Source organism: Chaetodon auriga, chromosome 9, assembly GCF_051107435.1.
Source record: "Chaetodon auriga isolate fChaAug3 chromosome 9, fChaAug3.hap1, whole genome shotgun sequence".
NCBI classification, from domain to species: domain Eukaryota; kingdom Metazoa; phylum Chordata; class Actinopteri; order Chaetodontiformes; family Chaetodontidae; genus Chaetodon; species Chaetodon auriga.
In genome coordinates this window covers 15,551,111-15,569,618 of record NC_135082.1, presented here as the reverse complement: position 1 = coordinate 15,569,618, position 18,508 = coordinate 15,551,111, and the positions used below count along the sequence as shown (strand labels likewise).

Genomic DNA, 18,508 nt, shown 5'->3' with positions numbered 1-18,508 from the left:
TGTCATGCCCATTTCACATTATTGCAAAGAGCAGACTGTTACGCAGCATGCTCTAATCCTCTTCTTGCCCTCTTTCCTAAGCAGATAGAACAGTCGCAATAAGATAAGTCAGTGTTGGAGATCTCTATGTGCTTTTGTTTGGTTTCTAAATGAATTTCTGTGTAATTCATGTTATGGAAGATTAACTATTGTCTCATTTCTATAATAAATGAGCATCGTGCTGCATGTTTTTGTGCACACTCTGCTTAGGACTAATATTGATTTATTACAACAAAGAAAAGAAGGTCTTCTTCTCTCTTATGTCAACATCATTATAAATGGGACACAATAAAAAAAAACGAGCTGATGTGAGTGCAACTGTTTTTCCTTTGGTATTGACTATAAAAAAGTTACACCACCGCATCTCACCTTTTGTCTCCGTATCTCCCATCCTGTCTCCATTCCAGTGGTTAGATGAGACGTGCAGCCCCCAGTTTGAGTCCCACGGCTCCCAAACCCAGCGGCAGCTTAAAGAGACACTCTACGACACCATCATTGACTACTTCGACAAGGGCAAGGTCTGCATTGTATTTACTACCTAATTAAGCTTTCATAGAGTAATGTGATGATGTGAAAATGCTTCAAAATCAATTATAGTAACATTTTTCATTCTGGATGAAGATTTGGAAATCAACAGAACTTTCTGAATTCCTTTCACAACAACATAAAGAGATCACAAAAGTAGGAAAATTGGGTTTTTTTGTGCTTTGGCAGAAGCACAAGCTGATAAAATCAGAATTCAGCGCACAGACTTTTATTTTGGAAAATGTTCCTTTCCTGTATTGTATCTTCAGTATCTTTTAAAGATGAGACAGTGTTGCAATCACGCAGTCATAGTCTCCCAGCAGCATTTTGGTGTCACATTCGTTTTGTATTCTCCATGAGTGCTTTGTGTTCTTTGAAGCAGTGATAGAGACATTTTCCTCTTCCTCTCCAGAGACTTGCAAACAGACATTTTCACAAGATGAATTCCCACCACGACAGCTGCTGCCGATTTATTAGCAGATGGTGTAATGAAGGACACTTTCTTTCCTTGTGTTTGTATATGTGTGTGTTTAGATGTGGGAAGAGGCCATCACTCTGTGCAAGGAACTAGCTGACCAGTACGAGAACGAGATCTTTGACTACGAATTACTCAGCAAGACACTGGTAATACACGAACCTTCATATTGAATCATCTGCACAGTAATCATGATCTGACATTTCCTTCACCCCTGAATTCCCTTAATAGATGCTATAGATGTTCTTTGCTTTGATTTGCAATCCTCATTCCCTGTGTAAAACATAAATAAAAACAGAGAGCAATCATTTGCAAACCAACTGTGCTGGATGTTGGTGTGTTGGGTTTTGCAAAGTGTTCCTGAGCCCATCTAGTAATATCCTTTGTACAATGATGTGTTCACAATGTGGTGAACTTCCCTCCATCCTTGCTTATGATCGACTGAGCCTTTCCAGGATGCCCCTTTCTTGCCCAGTCATCATACTATCACCTGTTGCTGATGAACCTGTTTACCTGTGGACTGTTCCAAACAGGAACACTTTCCGCAAATTTCTCAGTTTTTTGTTGCACCTGTGCCACCTTGTTTGAAATATGTTGCTGGCATCCAATTCAGAATAAGCATATATTTACAAAAATCAAGTAGGTTAATAAGGTAAAACAATAAATATATTGTTTTTGTAGTGTTTTCAACTGAATATATGTCAAAAACGATTGTCACATTCTGTTTAATTTACATTTTACACAGCGTCCAAACTTTTTTGGAACCAGGGTTGTCATACAGGATTTATAGTTCTTACTTTATATGGTAAACCTAAATCGAGGAAAATTGTAAGTTGTAAATTGCACAGAATAACACATTTTCTGAACTTCAGAACATATTTCTCCCAATGAGCACTTTCCACACTAAATTAATCATCTGCACTCTCAAACATTAGCACTGACTCAGCACGGCCATTCATCCACGTTTAAAAATGAATACTCACTTGACACAAATCTTCCTTTTAGACTGATCTTTTTCTGAAGAAATCTGGAAGTGTGACCTTCCCCAATTACCACATGACCCCAGAAATGTGATTCCCCAATGCCAATCATCAGCGACTTCAAACCCCTCCAAACTCTTCTCACTTTGACCTCTCAATCACTCCTCTATCTCTTTCATCACTTGCTTTGGCACCAAAGCAAAAGTGATTCCCTTCATACCCAAATCCTAACGTGTTCTTTAGCACCACCTTCTCCTCTATCTCCCCTTCACTCAACTCCTCTTTTCCCCTCCCAATGGAGAATTATGCTTTTTCCAACAATGGAAGAATCTCTCTCTCTCTTTATATGTCTGCACCAGTGGCTCTCTCAGCTAATGCTGAATTTATATGGTTATATAAATGACAGACATTGCCCTTGGATGCTTTGCACTTTATTTTATTCTACATCTATCACCCTCAAAGGCCCAGCATTCTGCTGAGGGTTGCTTTGTCATTGGCATGAGCTGATAAAACTGCTACAGCTGCACACAGTGCACATCTGAAACTCTCCCCTGAACACATCCCCCGTCTCTCTCTTTGTCTCTTCTTTCTCCAGGAAAAACAAGCCAAGTTCTACGAGAACATTATGAAGATCTTGAGACCGAAACCAGACTACTTTGCAGTGGGCTACTATGGACAGGGCTACCCTCCATTCCTCAGGGTTTGTGTTGGTCGCACACGAAATAATACATTCCCTTGGCATGGAGCACACGCACACGCACACGCACACACACACACACACACACACACACACACACACACACACACACACAATGATTCCCTTGCTTGTACAATGGGATCAAACTGCAAAAGGGTCCAAAAAAAAAATTGTTTTCCATTATCAGCACTGAAGCTGTTTAAAACTGCAGCAGTGGACAAGTTTCTACACACAACAGCAAGATAGTTAACAGAATAGGACATAAAGAACCTTATGGGAACATTGTGGATCTGTGGATTTCAGCAAACTGCAGAAATAAAATATTCCACTGTTTATAGCTCCTGTTTTCATTAGGTGTGTTAATCTGCTGTGGTAAGGAGTATGACAAAGTCAGTGACTCAGTTTTTCAGGGAGCAGGGCAGGGCAGTGAATGGAGGCCCGGCACTTTGATTTCGGCCACGCCGCAGAAATGACACTGCTCTCTCGACGGTCTTAATCTGCATCTGTTCAGATACAGAGATGGTAAAGTCTCTGTCTTAGTACTGCTGGATCTCAGTGCGGTGTTTAACCCAGTTAACTACAGAATATGACTGGACAGGGTTGGCGGGTGTCAGTTGGTAATTATGAATCTGAAAGAACAGCAATGCCATCATTGTCCATCATTGTTCTAGTCAACAACTATTTGCTCCCAGTAGCTCACATTTTGGAAGACAACAAAACAATAATTATGTGAGCCATAAATCCATGAGGAAGCCATGCCTGTGGCTCTGTACAGTCACTGAAAAATTGCATTGACCAAATCAATATTTGGAACTGAAGAAATTATTTTTACTGCCAAAAGTGAAAACTCAAATTTCAGCGCTCACCTTGAAGCCCTAATGTTTAAAACTTCAAGCCAAGTCAGAAAACTCACATCAATACAATTACCAAAGCAACCTACTACCTCTTTAAAAAATATAGCAAGACTAAAAGGATTCACGTCTTAGCAAGACTCAGAGAAAGTGCAAGCTTTTGTTTCAAGCAGGTTTGATTATTGTAATAGTGTCTTTACAGATCTCTGTGACAAATCAATGAGACCGCTGCAGCTTATTCAGAACGCTGCTGCTCAAGTCCTCAGTGAAACTAAGGCAGCGCAGGCTCAGGCACAGGCTTCCTATGCATCAAATAATTGATTTCAAAATACTGTTATTGACTTACAAGGCTCAGAATGGTTTGGGGCCAAAACACATTACTGATATGCTTCTCTGTTACGAGCCATTCAGAGCTCTTACTGTACATCATCTGGGACAGGCTTGCTCGCTGTCCCCGGGCTCAGAACCAAATATGCAGAAGCAGCTTTTCAGTTCAGCTCAGAACATTTGAGGTCTGTTTTTTTAAATGGAAGCTTTTCTGTTTGCCTCTGCCTTTCCAGGGGTCATTTAAAGATGCTGCATTTTTATGCTTTTGCACTCTTTCCTTTGTAAACTGGCTTTTTTTCTGTTTGTATCATATGATTATGTTTTATATAAAGAACTTTTAATTGCCTTCACTTATCAGATCTGCTATATGAGTAAACTTTCCTCACCCTTCCTCGGAAAAAGATATGCAATATGTCCATCTACAGCTATCCCTCTATAGCTGCAGATGGACTTTCCTATTGAAGGAAGTCTAAAGAAGAAGAGCATTTCCCTGTTCATGGGATGAATAAGGTCTTTTCAGTATCATTCCTAACACCAATACATGTGGCTTCAGAACAAAGTGTTCATCCACCGTGGGAAGGAGTATGAACGCAGAGAGGACTTTCAGAACCAGCTGATGAGCCAGTTCCCCAGTGCCGTGCGCCTCAACACCACCACCATGCCAGGAGACGATATCAGGAACTCTCCGCTTCAGTGTATCCTTCTGGCAGAATAGGACACATTATGTAGATGCACAGAGAAAACCAAAATGTAAATGCTGTACATGGTCTACAGTCTTTACAAGTACACAAGTGTAGCAATGCAAGTCTAAAGTAAATGATAAGATCAGCTCAGATCCATTGTTTTCCAAACAAAAATATAAGGGGATTTTTTTTCCCCAGAAACATAATAAAACATTGCCAGACATCTAGATGGTTTTTGGTCCTGCCTTGCTTTTTGTTTACTTTTGTTGTACCTTTTGGTTTGCCTCCGTATATTAAACCCCAGCCGCTGCAGATCGGACTCATCCCTCAGCTCTCTGTTTGCACGTTCTGACACAGGGATGTAGAGATACTCTCCATCATGTCATGATGTTTCGTTCCTGAGTGATCTGATCCAGATATCCAGTGTTTCACCGTGCAGCCTGTCCTGGAGATTCCTCCTCGCCTGAAGAACCAACCTGTTCCTGACCAGATCATCAAGTCAGTCAAACAGCAATATTTTCAGAAAGCGAAATGTGAATGCGTGCGAAATGATGGGCATTAAAAAAGGACAGGCAATTTTGAAAATGCCACATTTCCATCTTTTATAAATTATGTTTCATTATTTCCTTTGACCTCTCTTTCTGTTTTCTTACATCATGTGCAGCTTCTACAAATCCAACTATGTGCAGCGTTTTCACTATTCCAGACCTGTGAGGAAAGGACCTGTGGACCCAAACAATGAGTTTGCTGTGAGTTATTAGATTCATGACCACAGGGACCATGAAAGTCTTTCAGAAGCTCTTGCGTGCTTGCATTGTTATCAGCCTGAAACGATGAGTTCCTGCTCTATAAAATAAGATTTTATTCAAAAGCAGCTTGTGGTACAATTATGCGATAAGACATCAGATTATGTTTTAGGTATTCAGACAAGCACTTGAGATGCGACATCAGATTCAGGTATTACTGTAGTATAAGATTAGATATCAAATTGTGCAGTGATGAAGAAAAAAGTAGAGGAAATGGCCAAATGGGATAGAATAAAGAGGACCTAGTGTTTCAAAAAAAGTAATATATACAGAGAAGAGGGGAAACAGAGAAAAAGAAATAGGCTTCTGCATGACTGGTGAGAAGAAGTAGGAGTGTAATTTGTTCTTCCAATACTATTTCATTCTTTACTGTCTTTCCACCAATGGGAATGACTCGTATCTTCTGAGGAGAATGTTGATTGAGGAAGTTGAAATTCAGTGTGAACAAAAGTGACTCTAAACTCAAGATAGAAAATGGGAGGCTATTTTAGTGGAAGGTCAGAGAATGAGTTTACCGGTCCTGTACAATAGTTGGAACCAAAAGCATAACATTTTTTGCATTTGCATCAAAAAAGGAAAAGAAAAATGTGATTAAAAAACTAATGAGAAACAAAATGGGTAAGAATCCAAGAAGAATGTGATAAAGACGCTGAATAATAAGGATCTGCAAACACAGAATCTTAAGCAGCTTAAAAGACTTAATTGCGCAAATACAAAAGATAATATCGCAACACAGAGTACAATTTAGAGGAGGACAAAGAGGCAAGAGGTCACTGACACCTCACCCTGCTCAAACCCTTTGGGATCGGCTTCTCTTGTGGTGAGAAATTGCTTGTATTCAACAACCCAATCTAAAGTAGCCCTGCCTATGGCATCTTCATTGAACAGCCAGATGAAAGTACAAGAAAGGAAAGGCATGATCGTATGATGTCTCGTCTACCTCCCCCAATATGTAATGACCTGCGACGCTGGTCTGATTAGAGATGCTCAACAAGTGCAGCTGTTTTATTAAAACATGATGCTTCTCAGCCAGTGATCTCACGGTATCCTTTCTCATGGAACGAGAGAAGGCGTTCGTCCTGTCAGTCAATCTCTATCACAGATGAAGACATTTTTAAGGAATGGCGGGTTATTGTAGACGATGGTATAATGAATTATACATCACTTGCAGCACCACTCCAAGGGATATCAAAAACCCTCAACATGCATTCACCCCATACCTGGTCACAACAAGCAGAAGAGTGATGTAAGAAGTTGAAAGAAGCATTGCTGTCAGCTCCAGCGCAGAGCTTCCTACTATACTTACCAGAGAGGCACATGAGCATGTGACAAGGACCAGGGGGGATATAGAAATTGTGCTGGCACTCACTGGAATGCCATATGCAGGGTTTTGCAATTTGTGATGATTTCTCAATTATTGGAACGGCTGCCCTGCTACCCTCATTAGCTGAATGCATGCAGTGATGAGAGCCTGTCAGCTAGCAGAAGGACTCTACAGACTCTGTTGTTTGCATGACTTAATGGGCAAACCAAGGTTTGATGACATCCTCTGGGACACCTGTTTAACATGGTGAAATGACTGATGGACTGTTTGATGCAGGTTAACTCCTCACATTTACTTCTGTTGTTAAATGTTGTTAAAAGGACATGTGTCAAATAATGCTGAAAGATTGATATGCTTCAGTAGTGTAAGTACTGTTTAGTCTGCCAACACCAGGCTTGGGAAAACGAAACAAAGCCAAGAAAAGTACCTTAGGGGTGACATATCCTCCCCTGTGTTCACTCTTTAAAGTAAAAGACTACACTACAACCTGCTCTACTACCAATACAGCAGTCAGGCGTTAAGGTCATTCTACTTACACATCTCCACCAGAGGATGCCTTATCCATCATACTCCAGAGAGCAGCTGGACTGCTGTTCAACCCCTGGGTCCTATTCCTCATCATTGTCGGAAGGGGACTCTTTCGCAAAAGGACACCAGAGGCAAAAATATATATATATATATATATAGGACACCCACAGCTAACTCATAAGGAACAAAGGAGCAATACTACTGAAGTGGAAGGACCAATGAAGAAAGTGGATTGGATTACACCCACCCCACAGAGAAGGCTATAGATGCTACAAAACAAGTATTTCTACTATAAAATGAGACAAACACATACCTCCAAATGACAAAAACGGAAGCTGATAAAAATCCAAACCCTCTGCGGAGGGTGTCAGAGGGACAGTTACTGAAGGCTTTGAATGTAGCATCCTGTGACTCATGCACACATGTGATTTTCTAGGCCTGTCACACTAAAATCTGTGCAGCACATTTTACAAAAAGCATTACTTTGACCTACGTATGGCTGAGCTTCCTCCCATTCGGTGAGATACATGCACAGACTTTCAGCAGGAAAAACGGGAGGGTTGGCAGGTCTGCACACACTACACTTCATCTCCTCCTGTTAACGCTGTGCTGATCCACTTACACCATATTGATATTCCTGCAAAGATGCTTTCAACACCCTGATCCTAATAATGGCTTTGAACCTTTAAATTGATTGAAATTAGATAAATTGATCAGACCTTTGTCTCTATCTGTATGTCAGACCTTGGTGTCTGAATGTAAAACTGCATTACCCATTGATCACAACTGTATTAGCATACTGTGTGATCAAACCTGTCAGTCCACTGTATATATTCGATACCCTGCCATTCTGTTTGGCTGGCTCACTTTCTCAGACCCACTGTCTGTGTCTGTAAGCTCTGAATGATTTTTTCAACAGCAGTCAGCGTCTGGAGAGAGTTCAGACTTGAATCCAGGATTTGGTATCATGTAAGGAGTATTCACATGAGGCAGAGGCTCATCTAACAGCTCTCTCTCTTTTTTTCCTCCCTTCCGTCCTTGTTTTTTAGTCCATGTGGATTGAGCGCACAACCTTCACCACTGTGTATAAGCTGCCAGGGATCCTGCGCTGGTTTGAGGCCACTGACATGAAACATGTGAGTCTGAGCGGGCGTGTTATCACTCCATGCTTGACGTGTGTGTTTGTTGTGAGCTGTTGCCTCCAGTTAATGTGTTCCCTGTCTCGCCACCATTGATTGAATTCCCTTTGCTATTTTTTTTTCTACCTCTCCCACATCCCAACTCTCCTCCCTTTCTTCATCGGCCTCTTCCTCCCTCATTTTTTCATTTTTCTCACCTCCTTCCCTCTGCCCTTCGCACCACTCGGCTTATCTGTCCAGACCACCTTGTCTCCATTGGAGAACGCCATAGAGACCATGGAATCCACCAATGAGAAGATTTTGACCATGATTAATCAATACCAAGCTGACTGGAGCCTTCCCATCAACCCCCTCTCCATGCTGCTCAACGGCATCGTGGACCCAGCTGTGATGGGCGGCTTTGCCAAGTATGAAAAGGTAACTGGAAAGATTCAGCCCCAGAATCCAAACCAATCCACTTGCAAATACACGTTTCCAGGCCAGTTAATGACCATTGTACCACTGAATAAAGCTACCAATGAGAGTTCAGCTGAGTTTGATTGTCTGAAATTACTTGGTTATGGGTCTTTATCCCAAAATATTGTGTGCTGTTTTTCTTTTTATTTATTTAGTTTTTTTAAAGGAACAGTGGAGTTAAATAATCCATGATGTTTATCACATCTATCACAGCTGTGGACAAAGATTCTGCCTTGAATTTTGAAAGACACCATGACGAAGACTGACCATCTCAATACTCTTTGTTTTCATTTTCTATCATGACTAAGCCCCCCAAAACTTATCTGATCTTAAGACACTGCCTTACTGCAAGACCCATCTGTCATGATGAATTGACTTGAACTCATTCAGTATCAAAAATCAGCATCACCTCCTGAGGTGCTGAATTCGATCAGTTCAAATGAACTGCATTGAACTTATTAAAGTCTGGTGTATTTGTATGAAGAAATTTTATTAGGCCTCACCCTCAAACACCATTCAGTGTTATTGTATCCCCAGTAAGATAGGATTATCGTGCTTTGAAAGTGCACATGTGAGTGAAAAGGTCATGACATGAGTTTTTAACATTTCCTCGTTATCAGGCGTTCTTTACTGAGGAGTACACTCAGCAGCACCAAGAGGACAGAGATAAACTGCTGCGTCTCAAAGACCTCATCGCCTGGCAGGTACTGAAAATGCTAAGATCCATTCTTACTTACATGTGTAGCGTTAACACTTCTGTTGACACTATAACATTTGCATTTACAGATCCCGTTACTCGGAGGAGGGATCTCTCTCCACGGGAAGAGGGTGACGGATGACCTGCGTCCTTTCCACGAGCGCATGGAGGAGTGTTTCAAACAGCTGAAGAAGAAAGTGGAGAAGGAGTACGGAGCGAGAGAGCTGGTAAGAAAAAGGATGGAGGCAGTGAGAAGAGAGAAAAAGTGGAGGGATAAGGGACTTTTTACTGAAACATGGTGTTTATCTGTAGTCCAAAACATGTTCTTTTCTACAAGACAGAGTTGCTGTGGTAGAGCTGCGCTAATTATTCTGCAAATGAGCTGACCCAGGCGAATTTTAAAGATCAAAGTACTCACAAAAGCCTCTGAGTAGAACATTTATATGGGATTTGTACCTTTAAATTTCTCTCCAACCAGAACAGGGTTTGAAATGTCTGACTGGGGCTAAATATGGTCATTAACTCGTAAATTGGCTCTGCCCTTCAGGAGCGATTAAACTAATGATGAGTAGGAGTGATGATGTGCTGTTTTTAAGAAAAACTTCACTTGCTTTTGCTTTTCTTGTGTTGTAATGGTGTACTTCTGCCTTGTTTCACTGTCACTGTCTATGAACTGTTCTATCCTACTCGTATTGTCATTTTTGTCATTGTTCAACTCTCTGTTTCCAGCCGGACTTGGATGAGAGGAAATCTACTCGTCCTCGCTCCATGCTTCGCTCCATTCGGCAGTCCATCATCTCCATCTCCTCAATGCAGGGGTCTGAATGCGGGACTCCGACCAAGCTCCATGCAGACAGGTAGCATACACATATATGTGCTAAAAGTGACCTTCAAGTGTCAAGAGAACCCCACAATGCATTGCAAAAATGACATGTCTCCAGGATACATACATACACTATATTGTAATAAACTGGCCACCAGTGTGAATTAAAGCATACCTCATCTTAAACTCTGAATGTATATGTTCACTCCAAAGCAACCTGGATATGAAAATCCACATTTAACCCCTTTGATTTACCACTCACACCCTTCTTGCCTCCACCCAGGGACCTTCCCCCTGAGTCGCCCAGCTGGACCCTTCAGCGCTCCAGTGGCAGCGTGAGCGCAAGTACAGCAGAGGAGATGGTGGTGACAGTGGCCGACACAGAGGTCAAAATGAGGAAAAGTAAGAAGAAGAAGAAGAGAAGCAGCATGATCTTCATCTCAGAGGAAAGGGAGAGGACGAACACACTGGACTGCAAACGGGTAGGAATGAGCTTTAGTGGGAGGCAGATGGTTTTAGAGAAGAGAAAGTATGAGGAAAGGAGAGGAAGAAGTGAAAAGGCAGCAAGTGAAGGGATGTTTAAGTAATGGAGCTGAGGATCTGCAGGAGTGTTGTTGCTGAGTTTTGTGTGATCTCTGTCTCCCTCTAGCTGTCTAAGAAGCAGGAGTTCCGCAGCGACACCAACTTGTCTGAGCCCAATGAAGGAAATGTGTCGTTGACCAATGCCAACTCCAGATCCCTGCCTGCCATGACAGGTGATTAACACACACAAATCCATGTGGTGCAGCATAGTACAGCTGAGTCACACCTGAAAACAAAGGGCACACAAAGTCAAAATAAAAAAGTCATGACCCGAGAGGAAATACTGTGTTTTTCTTATTCTGGAAAGCTGACTGTGAGGAAACACACACACAAGGTTATGGCAGGAAGTCTAGTGTGCGTTCGAAACAAATTGGCAAGCTTGGGAATTTGGCAGTAATAGCCTGACCTGAGACAAACTCTGATGTAAGGTGGCAAAATTAGTGAATCAGTCATGTCAGATGTATTTTTTTTTTTTTCAACTGAGCCACCCTTTCATCCAGTTTATATTTCATTGTTGCAGTTATATAACCCTGCACTTCAAAGTCGTGCATCAGGCCACAATTCGCTGATGTTTCTCTGGAATCCTGCCATGTTGGCCCAGGCCAGCTGAGGCAGCACTGACTGTGGTGTTAATACGCTACCTCTGATTAGCACCGCTGACTACAAGCTGTACAGCCTTGCTTAACACACAAACAGTGCCGCCAGTGTTGCCAGAGCACACAGTTCATCAGTAGAACAGCTGCAAGACCACAGTATTCCCCCAAAACCAGCAGGAAGAGGCAGAGGAAACAAACACTGAAGCTGTTTCTGTCTCTAGGTCTGTCTTTGGCGGTGGTGGGGGGCATAGAAGAGGTGGACTCAGTCAGAGCCAGGAGGGACAGTAAGAGCATGTCTGTCTGTGGGACCTCTGACCGAACAGCAGACAGGCGCTCAAAGGGCGTCATTAACCTCCTCTTCAAGTCCAAGGTGAGACCAACAGGTTTAATGCAGTCCTGGGGTTGACAATCATGAATCAGCGCTACAGCTTGGGTATTGATTGGTTACATTTTGGGTGATATGCTTGTCGGCTTTCTTGCTGAGACCGAGTAGAGGAGGTAAATACCATTGTCATGTCTGTATTCTGGATATGAAACTACAGCCAGGAAAGAGTTACTTTAGCATAAAGACTGGAAACATGATGAAAACGTTAGCCCTGCTCTGTCCAAAGGTAACAAGATACACCTACGAGTGCCTCTTAAGCTCATTAACTAACACTTAAAATATCGTTTGTTTAATCCAAACTGTATTTTACCTTTGGACAGAGTCAGGCTAACTGTCCAGTCTTTATATAATCTAGATTATTTCGAGCAATATAAAATGTAAAAGATCAAAATCCCCTGATATGTATCATTTGAACATGTTAACACCAACATAGTCTTCCAGAACAGCATCAAGGACATATTCTAAGTCATTTTTTCTCCTAAGAATAAAAATGTGTGTTTGTTTCTACAGAGCTCCAAATCAGAGGATGTGAAGTCAGGTGACCCATCCAAAGACAGTGCCAATCACTTCTGAAATCTTTTTTTATTAATTTCCTGTTTCCTTTACTTATTTTAATGCATTTGTTTTACAAAGAAGTTCACAGAAACCAGCAAGGAAAACCAAATTATGCACTCACGGTCAGCCTGTCAGTCTCAGTGTTGCTGTTGCCTTAATATAATTGATTTTACCTATCAATAAAGGCTATTTTTGTGCCATGACCTTTTTCCTGGTAATTCAAATGATTCCCAGTGAAGCTAAATGCCATCTAACAGCTTTTCAATCAATTCTGCTTCTACAAGAACGAGCAAACACAAACCATCCCGCTGACATGCTTGATTAAAAAGCTTCTTATTACATAGTTTTCAGCATTGTTGTGACTGACTGAAGTTAATGGAAAAATGATAATTTGATAAAGCACAAAGGTTACAGTGTCCTCCCCGGGGTCTTTAAACAGGAACACGCTCCCAAAAGCTTTGGCACTGATACAACAAACAAGAAAGTCTTGCAAATTCAAATACAATAGGGAGCAACAGACTGTGGAGTCTAGTGTACAAATACCACAGCATTTGTAGTGTGTGAGGTTGGACAAGCTTTTGGATATATTCTTCTAATCGAAATCACATTTATATGTTCTGCATTAGTTGCAACAGCAACAGCTTTACTTTTATTTAAATATAAAAACAAAGCAAGCTTAAAGGAGCAGTTTGACATTTGGAGAAATATGCCTTTTTGCTGAGTTATATATGACAAAATCGACTACCAGCACCTCTTAAGCTTTCCAGTTAACACGCTGTAAACAAGCTGATATGTAAAAAGAACAAGTTGTGGTTTTGCAGAGGGCTATGCAAATAGTTGACAAATAGTTCCAGCACACTATAAGAGCCAAAACTTGTTCTTTTTAAGTGTTGGTTTTGGTGCAGATTAAACAAACTTCATATAACCAAGCTTTATGTGTTAGTCAGAGCCAGGCTAGCCGTTTCCCCATGCTTCCAGTCTTTCTGCTAAGCTAAGCTAACTACTCACCAGCTTCAGCTGCGTACAGTATGAAACAAACAGACATGAGAGACATATCGATCTTTTCATCCAACTCTTGGCCAGAGGTGGTATCGTTTCGAGTAGAGGTAGAAGTAGTGATGAAAATAATTACTTGAGTAAGAGTACCAAAATATCTACCGGAAAAACATGAGGAGTGACAAGATTCATGAGTAAATAAAGGAGAAGTGAAGAAACGTCTGTATTTGCAGTCAATTTTACTTCTAATTATTTAATTAGTTACATCTCTTAAGTATGATCACAAAATTTCCATAGAGATTTTAGGGCTACGCCAATATGAGTATGTATCAGTTAAAAATGATGAATGTATGCAAATAAACACAATGAAAGTTGATTTTTCTCCCAAAATATCAAGTAAAAAGTATGCTGCGTTAAAATATTCCAACAACTACACCTTACTCTAACATGTTATTTATGTACATATAATTAAGTAAATGTAACTCATTACCACCCACCTCTGCTCTTGACAGGAACTTCCTGAAATGCTTTTAACTACCAGGATGCTTCCCAAGATTCATGAAGTTTGGAAAATTCCCACTGAGTGATTTACTCCTTTAAAATGCTGCCATATAGATGCTGGTTGGTCTTTTTAGGGTCACCTCAAAACACAAAATACTGCTATAGAATACTGTGGTTTGTAATCTGTGTTGATGCTGCCAAACACGAGCGCGTTGGTTCCCCAAAGAGTCTGTTCTCTCATCGCTGAGTGAGAGGGAGCGTGAATAATGAAAGAACAACCCAAGGTGGACACGTCTGCAAGGACAGCGTGTATACAGCTCCCTGGATCTGAGGAACTGTTGTGAGCCAGGGGGAAAAACAAACTCTTCAGGTGGTGGGCTGTTTTCCCCTCACCTCCTGCACCAGAAGACAGAATTTTGAGGAGAAACAGTGCAGCCTTCGGACCAGTGTGGAGCTTTATTTTATGACTCATGAGTTTGTTGGTGATTTCCCCAGATTCTGTGCAAATGCATCCTGGTTAATTCTGAATGCAGCGAATCTCTTTCAAGTTCTGACAGATAGTGAGGTGGGCAGGACATGAGCTTAAGTCTTACTTTCTTCATTGACTTTAGCGGCATTTCGATAAAGATATTAAGATAAATTGTTAAAAGAGCAGACAGGCCGTTGCATATGATGAATATGAATTAGTAGCCAGGGCAGTCAGCGAGGGACTTAATGTATCACCTGCATTGGTAAAAGGTCATTATGTTAGAAAATATCATTTAGAATGAGGCTGTTTTAATGATTCGTAGATATGGATGAATATCTCACATTTGGTGGAGGTTTAATGTCCTCATGGTTTTCTCAGTACTGACAGTGCAAATAGTCAGAGAGTGATTGAGAACAATGGAGACATTTCCCCTGGCTCCCTTATTAATACTGCCATTATCTGGTGCCACACTGACCACCACGTTTCTCCACAGCCAATTTAAAGTTGCAGACTAGCCTTTTATAACTCGTGCTAAGCCCTGCTCTGCAAAGCTTCTGTCTGCACTGTGGATCCTCTGATTAAACCACTGCTCTGTGACCCCAGAGTGATTTCAGCCCACAGACATCTATCTCACTTCTACAAAAAAAAAAATGGATAGATTGGGCTGGTGGCTAAGTTAAATGAAATGCTGTATATTGTGGCAGGGAATCAAGGCACTGCATTGCTTGAATGACCACCAGAATCATTCCCACTGAAACAACAACACCGGCCTGGAAAGTGTGTAAATTTATCTAAATATTAATCGATAAAATCTCTCGCCGTGTAAGGGGAGACATGAAGAAAACATTGCATTTTAAGATCTAGAAGTATAAGAAGCGTGGTCACGAAGCTATCAATGATGCCTTTAATTTAAGTCATTCAAAAATGTGACTCATTATTAGTGGCTCCAGGCTGTATTCGTCATATTCATGTCAGATTTAATGATCCCGCTCTGTGGTTTCTTCAGTTTCCAAATGCAAAGACAATCAAAAACTCAACATACAACTCCTGCAATTACAATTCAGTGTTACTTTTAGCCTCTGAAGGCACGTCAGACTCCTGTTATTTAGTTTTAAGCTTTTATTGGAGCTGTCGTGTTTGGTGCCATGACTTAGATGTCATATTAATGGGTATAGCTCATGTGCTCAGATGTCATCTCGCCTGGTGTATTTTGAAGACGTCCACCTCAGCTGCATCTTTAAAGCAGATGTGTTCTGTTCAGCTCATGTCTGCTGCTGATCAGTGGTCAGACAAAATGTTTGGAGGCTTGCAGTTGCTTGCTGTTTAGCAAATTATCACATTATGTTTTGCTTATGTTTTACACGGCGTCCCAACTTTTTTTGGAATCGAGGTTGTAAAAGGCAAGCAATATCCTGAGTCCTCAGAGCATCATTCAGGCTTTCATGTGAGGAATTTATGAGCAAGCACAGCAGGGAGTTGCAGCTAATAAGCACAGTTTGGTTCAGTTTGATGGAATTTAGGAAATGTTGAAAAGAATGAAATGCACACCCATTAAGAAATATTTCACAGAAACAAGCACGGGATGCTGCATTCTAAAGGCTATTTGTAATGTCTGCAGTAGATTTTACTAAACAATCCCTCTGCAAAACCCCAGAGGGTTAAACTGTTTTATGCAAAAGTTGAAAGTTACATTTGTTCAACAGAAAGTTTTTGGCATCTCTGTGTTTCCTTAGTTGTCTGTAAACAACTTGCAGGAAAATACAGCTTGTGTTTGTATCTGCCTGAACTATATCCATTGATCAATATGCAGTACATCGTGCTGTCTTGAAGTGAGCAAGATTTCCATGTGTGAAAAGAAAAGTTGAAGCCTCGTTTTACAGACACACACACATACACACACACATACACACACACACACACACACACACACACACACAAAACGAAACAGGTTTTCGAGCCATCTGTGATAAAGTCGCTTGTGTTAGATGAGGTGCTGTTTTGCAGGACTTGATCCATTTAATCAGTTTTATGGCATGTAAGAAGGTAAAAATGTGCAGCTGCTTTACTGATCAGTATAATGTTAATTCAAATAGAGCATCAGCTTACAGGATAATTTGAGTCCACTTTTTTCTCAAATATCTGATGTGATCAAATGAATAATCACATAAACACACATGCACATATACATAAGATAAAAAAAAAAAACAAACAAACTAATAACAACGATGTAGTTTGCCAGATCTTCCCTCTGAAGGCTAAAAATGAATCTCATTAATGAAATCAAAGAGTGGTGTAAAAGAGTTTTTTGAAATGTTGCTCTGAGGGGATATGAGTAAAACACAATTGAACATAGAAGGCTTTCATTTATTTAGGATGGAGCAAAACGGTCAATAAATTATAGATGCACTCACTGAGGGCTTTTCAATATCTGTTTAAACTGAGCACAGCTGCGTATGGCCCCGCTGAGCCTGAGCTGTGCAGGTTGTTCAGTGCTGCTGCAGCTCTGCTCCGCAGCCTGGCTGGAGGATGGCGGACACGGCTGAGCAGCTCCACACTGTCAGAAATCATAATGAATTTGAATGAATTTCATAACGAGCCGTTGATGGCAAACTAATGAAGGTGGCGATATGAAAACAGTTATACTAATATCTGGCGCAGTGGAAGCAAAGCAAAATCATTTCCAGCTAATTTCAAGCAAATTATAGATCATCATCTAAAATTCCTCAGAAGCCTTTTGATTGCTGTTGAAACTGTGGCAGGGCAAACATTGTGCTGCAGGTATGGATCAGCTGCAGAATAATGAGAGTTGTAGTGATTATTTTTGTCCAGTAGGGGGCAGTAAGACACTGGCTTTAAAGATGAGTGAAAATTGATCACGCAGATCACTGACAAGCATGTTGGGAATCCTCAGAAGACAATGTGAAAAGAAATGTAAAGATTTGTGTTTGTATGTAAGCATCTTAAATAAAGAGTGAGTGAAATGCAGAATTCTGGTCAGCTGTAGGAGCAGGAGAGATGGAGCAGTTGATTTTTCTGGACAGACAGTTTGAGTGTTTTCTCACATTAGAGAGGCAAGCCACCCCTGTGAGAATAAAAGCTTCTGTGAATCTCTGGTTCTCACTTCTGCCGGTGATTTTAGCCACAAGGAAGTGTCGGCTACGACATGACGTCACAGCTCCAGGGACCTTCTGCTCATCCCCACACGCAGGCAACATCCTCTTCACTAAGATGGCAGCCATCCAGCTGAAACATGAAGGGTAATTCATAACTGATGACATGATGCATACTGTGCACAGGCTCCTTTCTTTTTAACTTTCATTGTGATATGCACTTCCTCCTGTTGGCCAGTGAACCATTGCACATCTGTCAACACAGCTTGAAGTTAAGTATCGGGGAAACAAGCCCTGTAATACCAACACAAAGCCTACGTTGTTCTCTGTTAAGAGTGTTATGAGCTGCATCTCTTGTATTTGAGTTATGCACCAAAGGCTTCCTTGCTCTCTCAAGTCTTGCATCTCTAAATTCAATGATCAAAAAATAGGCCTATTGGCCTTTTCCTGCCTCCAGAGTTTAACTTATGCATAGGGACAGTTTTCTCATTCCAGCAGTTTGCCTTTGGTCAGCAGTGTTTTGATTCCCTCTTTGCAGCCAAGGTCTGAAAATTGAATCCGGGAGTCTTATGGTAGTTGAGGTTAGGGGACACTATGAATATCTGTCACAACATTAAGTGTGTCCTTGGAGTCTGGTAATAATATCAGACTGTCAGAAAGCCATTGTAGTGAAATTATGTTAGAGGGATGCAGCCCACCCTCTCCTCTCTCTAGTGCTCTCCGTGGTTGGAACTGAACTCTCACTTTTTTTTTTTTTTTTTTTTTTACTTATGTGGTTTTCTTGATTTCTGCATCGTTGGGCCCAAACAGGCTGAGTGAGATTCTTTTCGTGTGAGTTTGTGTTGTGATGTCATCTCATTTTCACCCCGGCTGTGACTGTCTAAACTGTTCCATGACACAACAGCTGCCAGTGATAAGTAGCTCTGGTGCTGCATTTTGACAAAATTGTCCATGAATGGAAATA

At 41.1% G+C, this 18,508-nt stretch overlaps 1 protein-coding gene across 1 annotated transcript in view; it reads left to right on the top strand.

Moving 5' to 3' along the window:
• The window catches only part of dock2 (dedicator of cytokinesis 2), a 95,235-nt gene extending 82,564 nt beyond the window's left edge, over positions 1-12,671 (top strand). Inside the window, exons 37-51 of the mRNA XM_076738720.1 lie at positions 447-557; positions 1,099-1,188; positions 2,615-2,719; positions 4,448-4,589; positions 4,994-5,075; positions 5,242-5,326; positions 8,285-8,371; positions 8,615-8,791; positions 9,451-9,534; positions 9,617-9,754; positions 10,257-10,384; positions 10,634-10,832; positions 11,000-11,105; positions 11,750-11,898; positions 12,424-12,671. Of these exons, the coding sequence (XP_076594835.1) occupies positions 447-557; positions 1,099-1,188; positions 2,615-2,719; positions 4,448-4,589; positions 4,994-5,075; positions 5,242-5,326; positions 8,285-8,371; positions 8,615-8,791; positions 9,451-9,534; positions 9,617-9,754; positions 10,257-10,384; positions 10,634-10,832; positions 11,000-11,105; positions 11,750-11,898; positions 12,424-12,486 (1,746 nt within the window). The 3' untranslated portion in view covers positions 12,487-12,671. The remainder of the gene's footprint in view (positions 1-446; positions 558-1,098; positions 1,189-2,614; positions 2,720-4,447; positions 4,590-4,993; positions 5,076-5,241; positions 5,327-8,284; positions 8,372-8,614; positions 8,792-9,450; positions 9,535-9,616; positions 9,755-10,256; positions 10,385-10,633; positions 10,833-10,999; positions 11,106-11,749; positions 11,899-12,423) is intronic.
• The last annotated feature ends 5,837 nt before the right edge of the window (positions 12,672-18,508 follow it).